The sequence below is a fragment of the Oreochromis niloticus genome, linkage group LG8, assembly GCF_001858045.2.
Source record: "Oreochromis niloticus isolate F11D_XX linkage group LG8, O_niloticus_UMD_NMBU, whole genome shotgun sequence".
Taxonomy (NCBI): Eukaryota; Metazoa; Chordata; class Actinopteri; order Cichliformes; family Cichlidae; genus Oreochromis; species Oreochromis niloticus.
In genome coordinates, this window is record NC_031973.2 from 26,772,688 (window position 1) to 26,791,696 (window position 19,009).

General features: G+C 40.4%; 2 protein-coding genes across 12 annotated transcripts in view; one reads left to right on the forward strand and one right to left on the reverse strand.

Moving 5' to 3' along the window:
* Positions 1–510: 510 nt before the first annotated feature.
* mettl9 (methyltransferase 9, His-X-His N1-histidine) lies at positions 511–8,268 on the reverse strand. 8 transcript variants are annotated; one of them, XM_005447903.4, is made up of 6 exons: positions 8,177–8,268; positions 5,476–5,631; positions 2,365–2,555; positions 2,085–2,294; positions 1,755–1,939; positions 511–1,662 (listed from the first exon to the last, which is right to left on the reverse strand). In XM_005447903.4, exons 2-6 carry the CDS (start codon positions 5,563–5,565, stop codon positions 1,436–1,438), a joined length of 903 nt encoding a protein of 300 aa, XP_005447960.1. In that variant the 5' UTR covers positions 5,566–5,631; positions 8,177–8,268; the 3' UTR covers positions 511–1,435. The 8 variants fall into 8 exon arrangements, with proteins under 8 accessions (XP_005447960.1, XP_025765494.1, XP_005447961.1 ...); XM_025909709.1 differs by having other exon boundaries at positions 8,207–8,223; XM_005447904.4 differs by having other exon boundaries at positions 5,476–5,609; positions 8,177–8,195.
* A 1,043-nt stretch (positions 8,269–9,311) lies between these two features.
* Positions 9,312–19,009, forward strand: part of LOC100708226 (CASK interacting protein 2) — a 53,754-nt gene continuing 44,056 nt past the window's right edge. The window contains exons 1-2 of one of the 4 annotated variants that reach the window (XM_013273845.3): positions 9,312–9,570; positions 12,405–12,860. In XM_013273845.3, coding sequence (XP_013129299.1) covers positions 12,767–12,860 — 94 coding nt within the window. In that variant the 5' untranslated portion in view covers positions 9,312–9,570; positions 12,405–12,766. The remainder of the gene's footprint in view (positions 9,571–12,404; positions 12,861–19,009) is intronic. The other 3 variants (XM_003438488.5, XM_013273851.3, XM_013273847.3) reach the window with 3 other exon arrangements.

Genomic DNA, 19,009 nt, shown 5'->3' on the forward strand with positions numbered 1-19,009 from the left:
TAGGCAGTCCTTGCCAAGTCCCCCAAAACTTTTCTTAGTGAAACAAACACCCCATTATATGACCCTATATGCTCATTGTGTTTTTGCTGGTCCATCTTGCAAACCCTGAATAACCCTTTAAACAGGTACAACATGAAGTAGACTAAATGGCAAGCAGTAGATTGCAGTCTGGTAACAAGTAAGAGCTGAACTGTATTTCTAAAATATACATGAAATCAAATTCAAGTAACGCCTACTTGCCAATCTTCAAAGTATCTATAAAACCTTTGAGACCACAAGAGCAGAAAAAAATAAATAAAACCCACAGAGATATATTAAGAGTAGGGGATAATCTGATAGTTGGACTAAGTTTGAATGCAGTGCATACATTTATAGTTCTCACAGAAGACTAGAATTGGGATACACTAGTATTGAATTTGTTGAAGGTACAGATTGTGAAATTTCTTTGAGGCAAATATTATCTTACAGGAACTTCACACTGCAGCATGACAAAAATAAAATGAAGCCAAGAAAGGCTCAAAAGTGTATTTTATTTAGAACAAACACTTAGATTGCATTATGTGTGGCACATTTGTCCAAAAAACTTCATTCTGCACCATCATTTGAGCAGCACAGATTCAGGCCATAACATTGAGAGACAAAGTTTAATTCATAAACAGCCATAAATGCAGGGCTTGCTGCTACAGCATTGCTTGGAATAGTAAAACCAGTAGTTTACAAGTCAATGTGGTAACTAAGGCCTTTTCCATTTATACCATAGTTACATCTACTAGCACCAAAAGGGATTTTATATTAAGGATTAAAGATTTAGATTTTTATACTCAAAGTCAACACAGGATAAAGCTTTAAGAATCTGTTTTCATGAAGAAAATAAAAACAAACAAAAAACCACAAACTAGCTTTGAACAGTCTACAATATTCTTTTTGTGGTCATGAAGCTGAAGTTTCATAGGCTCACTTTATGAAGGGGCATTTGGAAAGTTCTGCTTCAAGTTAGTGTAAAATTATAATGAACTGTCTACAAAATGAGTGTTTAAATGCTTTCACTTGCACCATCTTCACTGTCTGATACTGGGTAGAAAATTTGGGAAAAATAAGGGTCCAGTTAAACACCATGTCAAGAGAGTCCTCAACATCACTACAGAATGATACTTCCAGTGAGCACAGGTAACAGACAAAAAAAAAAACAAAAAACTCATGTTTTGTTGGTTGTGTAAGAGTTATGACATCAGAGTCCATTAGTGGCATTTTCTTACAGGTCAACTGCTTTCCAGATTTTTGCTTCAAAAGGGTAGAGGTCTCACTAAACAAGATGGCTGGTGAACATGGAAACTATGTTACCTGAACTTCACAACCGACTCACCACTTGTAAAAAAAAGTCAAACACTGCAATTCAAGAATGCTCATGAAACTACATACTCTGTGCTTTTAGTACTCATGGAGCAGCCACTTGATCATCTGAGGACTTTAGAACAAAAACTGCATCATCAAGAAGGTAGTAATCTCTTGCTATGTCCCCTTCGCAGAGGTATGGCAATCGGGTGAAGGACTCCACCTCAAACCCCACCTTTCGAAAAACCTCATTTGTAAGACCGTTTACTTGCTCCTCCCAAGTCTTGCCTTGAATTTTTATGTATTCCCTGGGACGCTCCCATCTCCCTCCTGGGAGAGAGAGAGAACAAAAGAGGTTTCTTTATGTGGACAGAAAATAGTTACTGAGCATAACATACAAGCAGCATTTATTTTCAACTGACCGATTTCTAGCCAAGGTTGGAAAGGAATCACAGCAGCCATGATGAGTCTTCCCGTCCCCGGAACCAGCGATTGTCGGATGTCTTTCAGGAGACGCAGAGGATCGTCACAGCGGTCAAGAAGGTTCAAACAGCTGATCACGTCATACTTAAAGCCTGTCTCCTGCCATGCATCTATACCCAGCAGTCTGATATCAACAGGAGTTTAGCAGGAGAGGAAAGCATTCAGTTAGTCACAAGAGGTCATCCAAGATCACTCAGAACTTTCATTTAGATTTAAAAAAAAAAAAAAAAAAAAAAAAAAAAAAAAATATGAAACAAACTCCCACACACTTGAATTTCTTCTTGCGGAGACGCCTTTTCATGGTCAATGACACTTCAGTTACATAGACCTCCGTAAAATGTGGTGCCATCACCTTTGTAACACCACCATCCCCCGCGCCGAGGTCCAATAGCCTGTCAGCCACCCAGTCTGGCTCGATCTGTAGCAGCTGCTGGAACTGGTTCTTGGAAAACACGAACATAGAGCCGCGACCCAGAAACCTAAGACAGAGTGCAAGTCAGGCAAAGATGGACTACTGGTGAAAGGAAGACTAGTGTGTAAAGAACTCACCCATTAATGGAGGTACGTGATACCAGCGGGCTGAGGATAGTTGAGACGAGAGAATAATAGATTTGGGTGAAGAGATAGGTAGACTTCTCTTCACTCTGTTCCACAAAAGCCCTGGTGTCTGCATCCAGCTGGTTTTGGATAAACAGTGGTTGCAGTGATTCTTCCAGTAGGTCAGGATTGCACCTGTACCACTAAACAAGTTTTAGAGAAAATATGAAACAAGGCACAGCTGAAAAGTACAGAAAACATACAGTTGCTGAATACAATCAAGTGAGCGTCCAGGATAAGTCACTGTCATACATTCTGAGTTCTCATTCGACGCCAACCCTGCTGAGTGAACATGCTAACCTTGCTTTGTGTTTGCAGATGTGTGATATGTTACAACAGGACTTTATGTTGAAAGCATGCCACATGCACTTGATTTTCACAAGCCACTTCATGTTTTTGGAGCCTGGCCATCCCAAGAAGCTGCGCTGCTGCTGACTGAGGACATATTACTGTATATATAATAAATAAAGGCTCACTGAAGGGGGGGCTGATTTGCTGGAGATAGTGGTTCAAGTAGTGTTACACTACATTTTATTTGCAATATCTGCGGTAAGTGGGAGCCCTGTACATGTTAAATTAAGGAATACAGCATGTTCTGAAGCACATTGTTCATTACAGCAAGATTATCATCAACGTTCTCAGTTTTTTTCCCCTTTCAAAAACCACACCCATATTATTCGCCCCGTTTATAATTGCGCAACACTTGCAAGTCATCATTTCACATAGTATCATTAATTGAGCTTAAAAAGTGGCCAGCAGGTGTCAGGCAGTTTTGAATCCACTGATACAACCTCGGTGTTGTGCCAAGTGATTTCTGATGTTTCAATGTATATTTTTAAGGGTTATACATTTGCCTATACTGGGCGTAACAGAATTTATGAAGAAGTTGTATATAAAATGAAGAAATGACCATTTATGACTGTGTTAGAGTACCTACATTTTAAATCAATGCAGTTCATATTTTTATAAAACTGTTATATTTGTTGAAATAGCCAGATCTCCCTTTAAAAAAAAACAACCAAACAAACAAACAAAAGCAGACATATGTACAGGGAGTGCAGAATTATTAGGCAAATGAGTATTTTGTCCACATCATCCTCTTCATGCATGTTGTCTTACTCCAAGCTGTATAGGCTCGAAAGCCTACTACCAATTAAGCATATTAGGTGATGTGCATCTCTGTAATGAGAAGAGGTGTGGTCTAATGACATCAACACCCTATATCAGGTGTGCATAATTATTAGGCAACTTCCTTTCCTTTGGCAAAATGGGTCAAAAGAAGGACTTGACAGGCTCAGAAAAGTCAAAAATAGTGAGATATCTTGCAGAGGGATGCAGCAGTCTTAAAATTGCAAAGCTTCTGAAGCGTGATCATCGAACAATCAAGCGTTTCATTCAAAATAGTCAACAGGGTCGCAAGAAGCGTGTGGAAAAACCAAGGTGCAAAATAACTGCCCATGAACTGAGAAAAGTCAAGCATGCAGCTGCCAAGATGTCACTTGCCACCAGTTTGGCCATATTTCAGAGCTGCAACATCACTGGAGTGCCCAAAAGCACAAGGTGTGCAATACTCAGAGACATGGCCAAGGTAAGAAAGGCTGAAAGACGACCACCACTGAACAAGACACAAACTGAAACATCAAGACTGGGCCAAGAAATATCTCAAGACTGATTTTTCTAAGGTTTTATGGACTGATGAAATGAGAGTGAGTCTTGATGGGCCAGATGGATGGGCCCGTGGCTGGATTGGTAAAGGGCAGAGAGCTCCAGTCCGACTCAGACGCCAGCAAGGTGGAGGTGGAGTACTGGTTTGGGCTGGTATCATCAAAGATGAGCTTGTGGGGCCTTTTCGGGTTGAGGATGCAGTCAAGCTCAACTCCCAGTCCTACTGCCAGTTTCTGGAAGACACCTTCTTCAAGCAGTGGTACAGGAAGAAGTCTGCATCCTTCAAGAAAAACATGATTTTCATGCAGGGCAATGCTCCATCACACGCGTCCAAGCACTCCACAGCGTGGCTGGCAAGAAAGGGTATAAAAGAAGAAAAACTAATGACATGGCCTCCTTGTTCACCTGATCTGAACCCCATTGAGAACCTGTGGTCCATCATCAAATGTGAGATTTACAAGGAGGGAAAACAGTACACCTCTCTGAACAGTGTCTGGGAGGCTGTGGTTGCTGCTGCACGCAATGTTGATGGTGAACAGATCAAAACACTGACAGAATCCATGGATGGCAGGCTTTTGAGTCTCCTTGCAAAGAAAGGTGGCTATATTGGTCGCTGATTTGTTTTTGTTTTGTTTTTGAATGTCAGAAATGTATATTTGTGAATGTGGAGGTGTTATATTGGTTTCACTGGTAAAAATAAATAATTGAAATGGGTATATATTTGTTTTTGTTAAGTTGCCTAATAATTATGCACAGTAATAGTCACCTGCACACAGATATCCCCCTAAAATAGCTAAAACTAAAAACTACTTCCAAAAACATTCAGCTTTGATATTAATGAGTTTTTTGGGTTCATTGAGAACATGGTTGTTGTTCAATAATAAAATTATTCCTCAAAAATACAACTTGCCTAATAATTCTGCACTCCCTGTATGTGTGTGAGATATATATATATATATATATATATATATATATATATATATATATATATATATATATATATATATATATATATATATATATATATATATATATATATATATATATATAGATAGATCTCTCTCTACCTCTCTCTCTCCACACACACGTCACTTTGCCAAAAAAAGCACATGTGTCTACATTGTGACAGGAATGAAGTTCGTGGCTCAAAATTACCCTCTCATACCCACGAGAAACTTGTTTGCCATCCTTTTCACATATTATAGATCAACAAGTCAATAGCAGTTTAAATACGGGCAATAATTTTTGTGCAAATACCGGAAATCACTTTGGCAAACGATCACTTTTTAGTCCAACACCTGCACAATTGATTCAAACTTCCCAGTATTTCACAAAGCGTCGTTTTACCCTTTACAGAACCCCCGCTGTCGCGACAAGGACCATTCGCAGGTAACCTACCTTTGTAACGTCTATCGTATCCAGGTCGCTCAGCATGTTCACCAGGAGGGAGCGGACAACCGGATTTCGGATGTACTTCCCGGTCCACATCCTCCTGATTGAGAGCAGAAAGGCGACGTAACCTACGACCCACCCTACAAAAAGCAACGTCCTCAGCTGCAGAGGACACATAATGAACAAAGTCTTGAGCAGAAGAGATGACAAACCGAGAGAGAAGAGGCAAAGTGGCCAGAATGCCGTGGTTAATATTAGATGATGTTAAAGAGGCGAACAGCAGCCACTTGCAAAGCAACACGCAGAGGCATGTGTCCGGTTACACGACGGCAAACAAACCTGCGGGGAAAGCAGAGGATTCAACAAGGCCCGTTACCATGTACTTAATCCCACTGTTAGCTTATTATATTCAATTCAGTGCCATCTGTAGGGTCTCTGCCCAATATGACAACAAAAAGGCAATGCTTTGTCTTCTTTTGGCTTTATTGGAGGCGTTTAAACCGCTTATGCGCGCTTTACCGCCACCCTATGCTTAGGCGTGTCCATTAGACCTAAAAAACCGGTTTCCAGGACCTATCACCTCATTTAAAACCCAGCAATTATTTAAAGCGCCCGTGAATCATTTCCTGCAATATGTAAAAGTTTTTCCAGTCGTTTCCTCCCCAAACCACAGCTTATTGTAAGTGAATATTTTAAAGATTGAGGTTGCCACATGACATCACCTGTTAGTGAAGTTCAGTTTTTAAGGTTTGAGCAGAGTGTTCGCTGTAATCTTGGCATTGTGCAACCAGGCATGATGCAAGGTTTGATCTGACCAAGAAACAAGAGCATGCTCACTGGCTAACAAATGGTCAGTGACCAATGAACAAACTCTGGATAAGTTACTGCACTATAGGACTAGAAATGTGAAGATGCACCTCATTTTATTCAACAGCCTGAAAGTAGCAACCAATCTCAAACGGGAATGTTTAAAGAGGTCAGAGCAAGGGAACTCAGGGCCAGTTTTCCATAGACTCCTGGTATCCTGCAGTCTTGTGACAGAGTCACCCTCCAACCATAAACAGGAGCATGTTTATGGACTGATATAAAGGCTATTCTACACTAGGAATGTTTCCTCTAGAAATCTAGCAAGGTTTAAAGATATTTAAAAAAAAAAAAAAAAAAGTCTGTTACTTGCACCAATGAGCAAATATGTGAATTTTTCCAACCAAACTAGTAAGCATCTAAATAGTACACAATTTTGTCCAAATATGGTTACTTCTGGATCAAAACCAAATGCACAACAACAGTGGCTATTGCTGTCTTTTTTTAGTTGGCATTGATTATACAAAACATGAAGACAATGCAATGTTGCAAGGCCTCAGTTTCAGACAAGACTGCAAAAGCGAAATGGGGCACTGAAATAATTTAAAGCAATATGGGAGAATTTGAAGTGCCTGAAGGTGTTACAAAAGATGCCATCAAGAGGCAAGAATTGCTTCTCAAAGAAATTTGATTTGTCCCTTTAATCACTGCGTCTCCCCATCTTGCAGTTTAGCTATCTTTGCATTCCCATTACCAGCAGGCATACAGAGATGATGTTGGCTGTTGCATATTGACATTATGCCAACAATTCATCCACTGAACTAAAATGAGTCAAGTTCCCTCTTGTGGCTTCTCAAACCTATTAGAGTTTCAATACACGACAGAAGTCTTGCTGTGGGTAACAGACAGCCATGGAGAAACCTTTAACTGATTGAATCAACTTAGGCATCATTTCATAATTCATAAAATATGTGCAAAAAACATCTGCCATTTAAAAGCAAGAAAACACACTTCACCAGATTACCACTAAAATGCTAACGATGTAAAAATGAGGTCATTTAGCATCAGTTTGTCAATCGTCTGCAGCAGCTCAAAGATGTGAGAAGCTTTCCTTTAACTTTACAGTTTCATTTGTTTTACTGGGAGAAGCTTCTAAGAGAATTCTGTGTAAAAGACTGTCTAGACATTGTTTGAATTGGTTTTCCTTACTTTAGGTTTCAAATAATTGAAACAACTGCACCATGTCCTGTTTTGCTGCTCAAGAGAACTTTTTCATACTTTGCATGGTTAGAACAGCCAGCAAGATGAGTCACATAGTGATCCTAGTGATTGACCTTGGAAATAAAGAGTGTGTTCATCTCTAGTCTGTTTCTTTCCCAAAGGGAATACCACATGATAATCCTAACAAGGCCGTGCACACAAAAACAAACTCCACTAAGAATAGTTCAAATATTGACTTTGTGAAAGTTCTCCCAGATGAATTCACTCAGGGCTTTCAAATACAAAGCTCAAAAGCAACCTTTTTGAATTTGATCTTCAAATGTCTCCTTTCCAAAGCTGAAAACTGCTGGAAGCTGTCACTCATTTACATTTATATGGTTTAGATGAAAATGTTATAAATAAAAATGTAACTAGAACCCAAGAGAAGCAGCAGTGGAAGCCTTCTTTGTTGTGAAAAAATATTATATTTTAATTTTATTAAAGATTATATTCTATATAACATTAAAGTATAGTACAGTGTCACACTATAATTAACAGAAAGGGAGGTGTGCAGACATGTCCTCGACATGGACAAACGCATCCAAGAGGCTCTCTGGGAGACATTTCTACAGATATGCAGTGAATGCCCAGGAAATACACGGACCCTGGAAGCAGTGTTTGAAATTCAGCATGTGTTACATACCTGCACGGCGCGCGAAGAGATGAGGCTTACCTGCACCTGCAGAAGTAAACGAATTTCAACACCTCCTGCTACAGCTATTTATTTCCGGACATAATGAGCAGATAAAAAGTGGGCGTGGTTGGCTGCACTTGTTGTTCGAAGACCACTTGATGCCTTTGGAAAATGAGAAGGAAAGAATAAATTTTGGACTTCTTATGTGATAATTTTTCTCGTCTTATTTTGACCTTATCCTTTATAACTTTCTAGCTCCTCTTTTCATCTCACAATTTGGTATTCTATCTTGCCATCTGCATGTTTTGTCCCATCACTTAGATTTTTCCCTCATAATTTTAAACAATTTGTCATGCCTTCATTTTCTTTTCAGTTTTTCAAAACTCTCACCATTGACCTTTGTGGTTTCATAATGATAGTTTTCTTTTTAAAAACGCCGACTATTTTAGCTGATCATTTTAACATGCAAGTCAAATTGTGACAATTTCTTTAAATCATGACTAACTTTTTTGGTCTTTAACATTTCTGGATTTGGTTTTTCTTTTTAATGGCCGAAATTGACTTCTATACTATACAAGACTGTAAACGCGAGGTAACAGAAAATCGCGTTGCCTTGAATTTGACTAGGAGTAATGTTAGTAGCAGTGTTTCATCAGCAGATGTCGCTACTACATCACCGCTCTGCTAGCTCTCTCTCACTCTTCTCTCCTTCGATGAAACGCCAGCAGGGTCCACTCAGGGAAATAAGCTTCTAACAAGACTTACTTAATACTGACTAAAAGTGGTCTGAGGATTTAACTCACACTGCCATCACACAAACAGTCAAATTTAAATCCGTCAAGAAAACCTAAGCAAACACACAAAAACAACTAGGGCTAAAATAAGCAATTAAAGTACATAAATTGGGGAAATGGCTACTTAATAGCGAGAGCTTTGCTTTGTAATAATAGTACTAATATTTATTTTTTAATAATTATTAATAAAAAACAACTTTTGTTTTAATATGACGGTCATACAGTAGGTTGGTTACTTACCTCCGTTAAGTTAACCAACCCTAAGAAGAACGCTAGATCGAGTTGTGTAATTTTCCCTTCACAATAAAATCATATAAAAGTGGAAGCCAGACAATCTAAGGGTTATTGCTCAGTGGCGTCAGAAACTGACGTTGAATTTTCCGGTCCGAACATAACTCTGTGCCATCTGATATTGAAAACAAGCAAAAACAAAGGAAGTTTGACAAGCAAGAATCCAAGACTTGTTGCGCAACTTTACTTTGAAAGTTTCTACCAGAAGTTGTGTCAGTGTTCGCGGGTCTCTTGACGGTGTAAGTCCGTCTTGCGCTACCCTGAGCGCTCTTCTTACTCGGTTGTGAGCTATCTTATTACAGCACCGTAGTTCAGCAGGTGAGAACCTTTTTTCCTTCTTTAAACCTGTTCATTGTGAACAGACTAAAGCAGACTAAAAAGAGACGGACTCGGTTAATAGAAATACGACAGGATTATAGTAGGAAGGACGGTAGCTGGGACACCTTGATAGTTGAGATTGGTAACTTGGCGAACTAGATTTGAACGATGAGAGCAGACGGCAGTCCCAATAAAATGCGTCCACAAGTCGCATGATCCTGTTTTTTTCACTTACAGGCAAATAGCTGAACATGTACGATAACTTTGAACGAGCTATTGGCGTTTTCCAGTAAATTTCCCTGGTAGGCAAGGACCTTGTTTTCATAAATCACCAACTTTCAGGGCTTTTTCCACCCATCTGTGCTTCACGGTGGTGGAAGAGGTGTTATGGACTTGTGATGTTCATATGATGCTATTGCCGATGTTTGGATTTCATAAAGTTCTCAATTTTTTGTATATATTACATTTGTCCGTTTGCTGCAGTGGGATGTCAAATGAAATTGTCCCAGTGAACAATAGAGGTTTGGTCTGCTTGCTATTGAGCTGAATATTGCAGAGAAAATTAGGTCTACAACATATACATCTAGTCTGAAAAGTCAACATTTTCAGACTAGAGAAAATTAGACTGAAGAATTTCTCTTACAGTGTAGTGCAACTCAAGGATTTGTCACTTATCACTTTGGTCATCCACGATCACCTACGGTGTAACCCTACTGAAGTAAGCTCTCTATCCACTTTAGGCTATCATGCCAATTTTGGCTTCCTCGTTTACATTGTGCATTGCTCATGTTAGTGATGGGCTGTGCAGTTGTTTACTGCCTGTAGAGGAGCCTGGCTAGTTTTAAACCTTGTGTCAGTACAAAACATGCATTGGCATCTATTGCTAGGCTACCCTGCTGCATCATCACCTAGAAGTCTGCAGCAGAATAGCTGAACTATGTGGAGATCGTGCCGGCAGAGCACTATTTCATCCAAGACAGCTTCCTCTGGACTCAGACTGTTTTGTTTTGCATACAGACAGAATCTAATTGGACACTGTTTGACTGTGAAAAACCCTGTTTAATCTGCCTCAGTGGTAAGTTTGGAAACCCAGGGAGGCTGTCTCTAAGTTTCCCTGAGATCAATTGTATGGTCATTTTGTGTCCCCCTAGTACACAAAATGCACTTGCTAACCCACACATCTGTGATTTTGAACAAATTGGTTCTGAAGTGGCTCTGCCGGCTGGTTCTTCTCAGAGAGAAAAACACAACTTTTTCTCCCAATAACGTAAGCTTGCAGAATGCCTGGCATTGCTTCACTGAAAAGATGCTTCCTCTTAAAGGTCAGGGGGATGTTATCAGTGAACGGAGACCATGTTGCTGCACGGGAAGAGTTGGAGATTAGTTGCACACTCCAGAGGGACCTGGCTTCCTGCATCAAAGAAAACAAACAAATGCTGGGTCAAGTTTAAGTCACTTGCTTATTCCTGACTGGCTTATTGATTGCTTGGAAGGGATTGCATTTTATTTGCCTGTTGAATTAGACAACCTCTTCAATTAGAGCTTGATAATTGTTTTATATTAAAGGATATCAAATAATGGTGCCATTGTTTATTAGGTTTCACAAAATACTTACTAACTTACCACAATGCACCTGTATAAGCTAAGCATTTTTCCCAGACATTTTTTTAGTCTTCGTTGATGTTTATCTGTTGTGCCACATCACTGGACTTTATAGTCTTCAAAGAGGTAAATCCATTTTCACATAAGTCAAATATTTCAACTAAGGGGAAAAAAAATCCATCAGCTAGATTTCCCATGACCATGAATTCTCTCTTGATGTGATGAGCAGTTGGAAAAGGAGGACAATATTACTGATGCTGTTTGAGGGCAGCTCGGATTGTATCGTTCAGATCAGAATTTCTGTATAGACAGGAGAGGAAAGGGCTTGGAGAAAAGTAAGTGTTGGTAGGTTCTCATGCTAAATTGGGAAAATATGTTGCTTTAACCCGTTTCCAGCTATCTGTTCTACTCATCCTTGTATTACCGGCTGTTTGGGGTGAATATCTGTGGTTTTCCAGTGTGACCTAATTTGCGCATGTAATGAAAGGCAAAACTTTAAGCATGACTCAAAAGATTCCTATGCATCACCTTACCTTGGATCGGTTTACTGTGGAGTCCATCACCTACTAGAAGGTTTGTCAAGCCCTCCACCTACAATAACCTACATCTCCAACAAGCCTGTAACAAACCTACAGCAGCCTCCAGCTACAGCAAGCCTTCCCATGACCTAGGCTCCTTGCTTGGTAAGGTGTTTCAGGCATGTTGAGCTAGGAGGAGACCCTGAGTAGACCTGGTCAGACTGAAAAAGATTATGTCTCTTAACTAGCGTGGCCCCATAGAAGCTGGAGCAGGTACCTGGGGAGAGAGAAGTCTGGGCTCCTCTGCTCAGAATGCTGCATCTACAACCTGGAAATAGATAATAGGTGGCAAACAAATGCATGGATATAACTCTTGTCAAGACACTGCTTGACTTTGAGAGTCTGTTTAGATGTAATGCATACTCTGTGACACTACCGTAAACATCTGTGTTATAAAACATCCATGATAAGAGTCTGCTCATCCTCTTCTTCAGTGGTTCAGTGTCACTGGGTGGGGGAATAGGCCCAACTCCTGATGGTTTCTACAGAACAATGTCAGAAAGCTGTTGATAATTGACTGTTTTTAATATGAAACGGTGCATTTTTTGGTCTGTGTGGTAATGCTCTTTTCACTGGCTGTATTTTTTTAAAAGTTACCATGAACTCAAAGTGATTTCATTCTGCTCTTTCTTTCCTTTTCCTTCTGCTTGGCAGTGTCATGGCAGGTTGGGTTCCAGCTGCTTCCAGTTTGTCTAAAAGAGACTGTGAACATTACGCTCAGTCCTGCGAGCAAGTAAAACTGATACAGAGCTTACTGTAGCTTCAAATCAAGGTCATCATCAGGAAGCCAAACAGTGATCAGAGAAAATGGAAATAAACATTAGTGACAAGAGGAAGAAGACGTCCTCGACCACCTCACCTGATGCGCTGTTCCCTCTAGATGCTTCTCAGCCCTGTGTTCACCAGCCTCACCTCATTGCTGGGATTTAGCAGCTACCTGTAGCTGAAAAGACAAGAAAAAAAGCCTTGGCGGTTGCCTGCGATCAGTTTGTGTGTCTGTGGTTAGTTCTGTAATCATGGGAAAAGAACAGGATCTGCTGGTGGCCGTGAAGAGTGGAGATCTCCTGCTGGCTCACAAGCTTCTCTCTAAAGTCAAGTGCAACAAAAGCAGTAAGTATGGGAAGGGTGGGGGATTGCTTTTGTATGACTATTGTGTTTGTTCTTTGCTCACGGTCTGGGAACATATATTGTTTACACTGTGAAATCCAACTGAGATAGCAATGGCAGAGTTCCTGCCATCAGTGTTGTTGCTTACTAAAGCAAGTGGAGTCTCTTTGTGATAATCACAGGATCAAGTTCAGCAGCAGACCACAAAGCATGGCCCTCCCTCCGGCATTTAGTTTGGGGACAATTTGAAACTAAGTGGATTCAAACTGCGGCACAACGCGAGCTAATCTCCTAAATGCAGACCCCAGCAGCTCCTGCCTCTTGCTTTGTGGGGTTTATGGGGCTTTCTTTGAGTCTTATCTGCTTAGATTTGAATTGGCCGACAAGCAAGCTCTCTTTATAGTTGCATTGTTTCAAATGACAGGGTTCTCCCTTATCCACGTCTGGGGAAAGTTGAGGCCAAACAGGCTGTGAAGCTGAAGCTGCCTCTGTTCATGGTGTTATCTGCTCTGGGCTTTCATCAGGATGGCTGGCTGTTCAGTGACGAGCTCTGGGAACAAAGCTGTGGCTGTCAGGAAAAAGCCTGTTATACACTTTCCACACTACACAGGCAGTGAGCGTTGCTTTGTAGAGAATATTAAAAGTGATATTGTCTGTCTTTGTGCTGGTGTGTATTTCTGTTCATGAAAAACCAGCGACTGTTAGACTGGCTGAGGCAATGCGGCAGGGGAAAGTGAATGAGTAATGTTCTCTGCTGTTTTATAAACGACCAGCGAGGGTGGCCTGTAGCAAGTGCTGCATCTGTTATGAAAATGCAGCTTTGGAGCAAAATACAAAACTGTGGTTGTTCATTTACATTTTTCTGTTTTTGCTATGAAGTATGAAATGGTTACATACAAGCAGCCCATGTAGGCTAAACTGTTAGCCAGTCATTCCAAAGGAGCTACCCTGCAATGCTGAAATCAGTTGTATTTAAATGAACTGTGATTAACTTATTTTAACTGCAAATTTCTATGACAGTTTAGTATATGGTTCAATTCTGTGATGCCATCTTTAGATGCTATATATATGTGTATAAATACCACCCTGAGAAAAATTAAAGTAGTGCCCTTTCAACTCAGCTGCTGATTGATGTTTGCCGGCATTAAAAACAACCATGTACTCGTGGGGGATGATTGAAAATAGTAGATGGGGTTTTTTTGGCGAAAGGGGTTTGAAAAGTTGCAAAGTTGCTCAAGTTGCCTGCATTGATGAGATGAACATGGGGCTCAGTCTATTTAGAGAGGAGGGGAGAGCAAGGGTTCACAGAGATTGAAAGCAGAAAGATGCAAACAGTGGGGCAGCTTTTGTCAGGAACATATTAAGGTTTTACAAATATATAAGTGTTGTGTATTCTTTGCAGCATATCCTCTGGTTTTGTGTAGTGAAAAAAAAATACTCTAATTACTCATTTGCTTGTGTGCTAAGTAAAACTTCAGGCTGTACTAGACTTGATGAGAGAATTTGCACACTTTTATGGTTTCCACCAGGACAACAAAAGCACGAGCGTGATATTGCTGGCATTTGTTCAACAAAGTGTGTATCTGTTGCACCAGTGGACTGAAAATTGTGTTTGCTGGGATCAGGACTCACAATTCAATATCAGTGATGGAGTTGTTTGTCATTTTTGTCAGAGCCTCCACTGTCTGACAGCAGTTACGCAGATTCCTGGAGCAGCAGGGAGCTCTCTGATGTTGACCTGAATTATCTAACATTTACACAACTGCTTATCGATATGAACAAATCAATCTGAATTCTTAGTAGGGATGGGTATCGTTTAGGTTTTATCCGATACCGATGCCAAACCGGTACTTTTGAAACGGTGCCGGTGCTTAAACGGTGCTCAAACCGGTGCTTAAAGAATGGAGAACACAAACTTTGTCCAAAAACCTCTCATGTTCAGCTGTTTTTTTTGTAAAAAGATAACAATGTTAGCCTTTTCTGCAGCTATAGGGCATATATGGCATCACTCTTGGCTGGAAGCAGTGCTTAAACAATGGAAAAAACACAAACTTTGTCCAAAAACCTCTCATGTTTAACTGTTTTCCACTTTTTCTTTGGTCATTTTAGCCTTTTTGGCCAGGGTGAAGGGAGTATCTGCCATCAAACAAGAAGACAGCCGCATGTAACTACGACAGTGTTTGGTAGTTCACCTTACATGCATTAATGTAATAATGTGGTTAGCGTCCTCAACGTTAATTACATACGAACAACATGAAGCTACTCATGCAGAGAAGAACGGCTGCTGCTGCCATCATCATCCGTCATCATTTCTGTTACACTGACAGGGCTAGGGGCCAGGACTCTCCTCTTCGGGTTTTTGGGGGATGTTGCTAACTCCGGGTCCGATAACAGGCACCACACCCGCAGTAGATGTGCACGGTGTGAGGCAGCAAGCTATCAAACACGGCGCATTTCTCGGCTTTGAAAAAAACCGCTATGCGTCACCAGGTGTTTCATCAGATTTGAGGTGTTACCTCCTTTGACAGTATCACAGTATCACCTTAAAGCACTTGTTGCAGGCTGCTGAGTTTGCATCTTTTGCTGTGAAGTACAGCCAGACTTTGACCGCTTCGCCTTGGGCATTTTTAATCTGTAGCTCTGCTCTAAAAGAACGTACGTACCTGGCCCCGCCTACTATCCTCGGAAACGTAAAATGATTGGCTAGAATTGGCTCAGGAAAAAAAAAGCACAGAACTAAAGCACCGAAATAAAGCACCGAAATGTGCGCTGCTTTTCGGTCTGGTTACTACCGTTTATGTCAGAACCGGTGCACCGGTACCCATCCCTAATTCTTAGTGACCTGCTTTGAAACTCCCTATGATAATACTAGATTAGATAGTTGCCATTGGTGCTAGATAGAAAATTGGGGGATCATCAGAGGCACTCAGGTTTCATGCTAAAATACTTAAACATATTGCTATAAACCTTTTTAAAATGGTCATTTCTGCTGGAATCCAAGTTTCAAAAGGTTTGACAATTGCTTGGGTGGCTGTAGCTAAGGTGGTAGAGCAGGTCACCTACAAACTGGTTGGTGGTTCGATCCCTGTCTGCTCCAGTCTGCATGGGGGCAAGATAATAACCCCAAGTTGCTCTCTGATGCATCCATCTGAGTATGAATGTCTGTGAATGATGGATAGAAAGCACTTGGATGGAAGAGCATAGAGAAAAGTGCTTGTGCGAATGGATGAATGAGGCAAATTGTGTAAAGCGCTTTGATTGCTCAGATAGAGTAGAAAGGCGCTATATAAGAACTAGCCCATTTGCCACACTGCATACGCAATACAGTATGATAGATATTCCTCTCCGTCATATTAATGCTATAATGTAGACTTTTGTGGTGCAGTGTTTGTTGTAAGTCCAGCTCTTCATCTTCTATACTTGTCTGTAGCAGCAAAATATATCTTAGCAAGGCTACAGTTGGATTTTATTATGGTAACCTGGCCAAAGGTGGTTAGATGTCTTCATTATGATTATTATCATTATTATATCATTTATGGTGTTTTATGGTGTTCCTTGTTTTCCCTTATTAAACATTTGAAACATTAAAAAATAAAATAATTGAAGAAAATTAAATTGCACCCAGTAAATACTGGGTACAATGTGATCTTTTTGACAATCATATTAATTCCCTCTAACCTTATGAGATTATTGTTTTTACCAAATGTAACAATTCTGAGATATAGTTGGACATTTTTACTTTATATTTAGACTGTTATTTTTCATCCTTGATCTGACTGTAAGACACAGTAGGAGCTGTGCTGTTCCTGTGTCTCACTTTTACTTCTCCCTGCAGCTTAAAAATGCTTTTGTAAAAGAAATGGATGCAAAGCAGAGAACTGATCATGGGATTGTTCCAAAACGCACTGTGATACATCTGGTAGAAACGCAGATGTTGAGTGGGTGTGATGAGCTCTGGCGCCCTTGTTGGAGTCAGACTTTTGTCTAAAAGCAAAGGACCTAAAGGCTACAGTTTTCAAAATAATGGACCACAACTAAGATGCAACAAGTGTAATTTATTTTCCCCTTTGCACAGATCAAACTAACGACACACAAACTAACGCAATAGCACCTGACATACAATGAAAGACAAAACAGGGAGAATGGATCAACTGTCCGCTTTTCAGAGAAGAGATACAGTGGGATGCAAACGTTTGGGCAACCTTGTTAATAGTCCTTATTTTCCTGTATAAATCGTTGGTTGTTACAATAAAAAATGTCAGTTAAATATATCATATAGGAGATACACACAGTTGAGAAGTGAAATGAAGTTTATTGGGTTTACAGAAAGTGTGCAATAATTGTTTAAACAAAATCAGGCAGGTGCATTAATTTGGGCACTGTTGCCATTTTATTGATTCCTTTAGAACTAATTATTGAAACTCAAATTGGCTTGGTGAGTTCAGTGACCCCTGACCTACATACACAGGTGAATCCAATAATGAGAAAGAGTATTTAAGGGGGTCAATTGTAAGTTTCCCTCCTCTTTTAATTTTGTCTGAAGAGTAGCAACATGGGGTCTCAAAACAACTTTCAAATGACCTGAAGACAAAGATAGTTCACCATCATGGTTTAGGGGAAGGATACAGAAAGCTGTCTCAGAGATTTAAGCTGTCTGTTTCCACAGTTAGGAACATATTGAGAAAATGGAAAACCACAGGCTCAGTTCAAGTTAAGGCTCGAAGTGGCAGACCAAGAAAAATCTCGGATAGACAGAAGCGACGTATGGTGAGAACAGTCAGAGTCAACCCACAGACCAGCACCAGAGACCTACAACATCATCTTGCAGCAGATGGAGTCACTGTGCATCGTTCAACCATTCGGCGCACTTTACACAAGGAGATACTGTATGCAAGAGTGATGCAGAGGAAGCCTTTTCTCCGCCCACAGTAGAAACAGAGCCGAGGTATGCTAAAGCACATTTGGACAAGCCAGCTTCATTCTGGAATAAGGTGCTGTGGACTGATGAAATGAAAATTGAGTTATTTGGGCATAACAAGGGGTGTTATGCATGGAGGAAAAAGAACACAGCATTCCAAGAAAAACACCTGCTACCTACAGTAAAATATGGTGGTGGTTCCATCATGCTGTGGGGCTATGTGGCCAGTGCAGGGACTGGGAATCTTGTCAAAGTTGAAGGACACATGGATTCCACTCAGTATCAGCAGATTCTGGAGACCAATGTCCAGGAATCAGTGACAAAGCTGAAGCTGCTCCGGGGCTGGATCTTTCAACAAGACAACGACCCGAAACACTGCTCAAAATCCACTAAGGCATTCATGCAGAGGAACAAGTACAACGTTTTGGAATGGCCATCTCAGTCCCCAGACCTGAATATTAGTGAAAATCTGTGGTGTGAGTTAAAGAGAGCTGTCCATGCTCTGAAGCCATCAAACCTGAATGAACTAGAGATGTTTTGTAAAGAGGAATGGTCCAAAATACCTTCAACCACAATCCAGACTCTCATTGGAAGCTACAGGAAGCGTTTAGAGGCTGTAATTTCTGCAAAAGGAGGATCTACTAAATATTGATGTAATTTTTCTGTTGGGGTGCCCAAATTTATGCACTTGCCTAATTTAGTTTAAGTAACTATTACACACTTTCTGTAAATCTTATAAACTTCATTTCACTTCTCAAATATCATTGTGTTCATCTACTGTATGATATATTTAAATTAAATTGCTGATGCAAACAACCAATGATTTATAAAGGAAAATAGTGAAAATTATCAGGGGTGCCCAAACTTTTGCATCCCACTGTATGTGCTTAGTTCGTAACAGTGCAGGAGGCTGTTTCCTCTTCTCTCCTTTTGGTTATTCTTCAGGAGTTTGGCCACCAAAATGGGCACACAGGTATAACTTAAGGTATAACTGTGTCCACAATGGAATTAATTTGCTTGTCGTGCATCACTTTGAAGCTGACAGCTAGTTGCTCGTGGACATTCCAGCCTCCAGATGCCAAAGTAACCCTGTATTTGTTTCCAGGTCATATGTCAATCAGTGGTATGCTGTGCCCTACTTGCTAGTTGCTTCAGTCACACTCTATATCGTCATAAATATTGTTATTGCAAATTTTCTTGAAATATCGCTCATAAGTTTGAGACTATATCACCC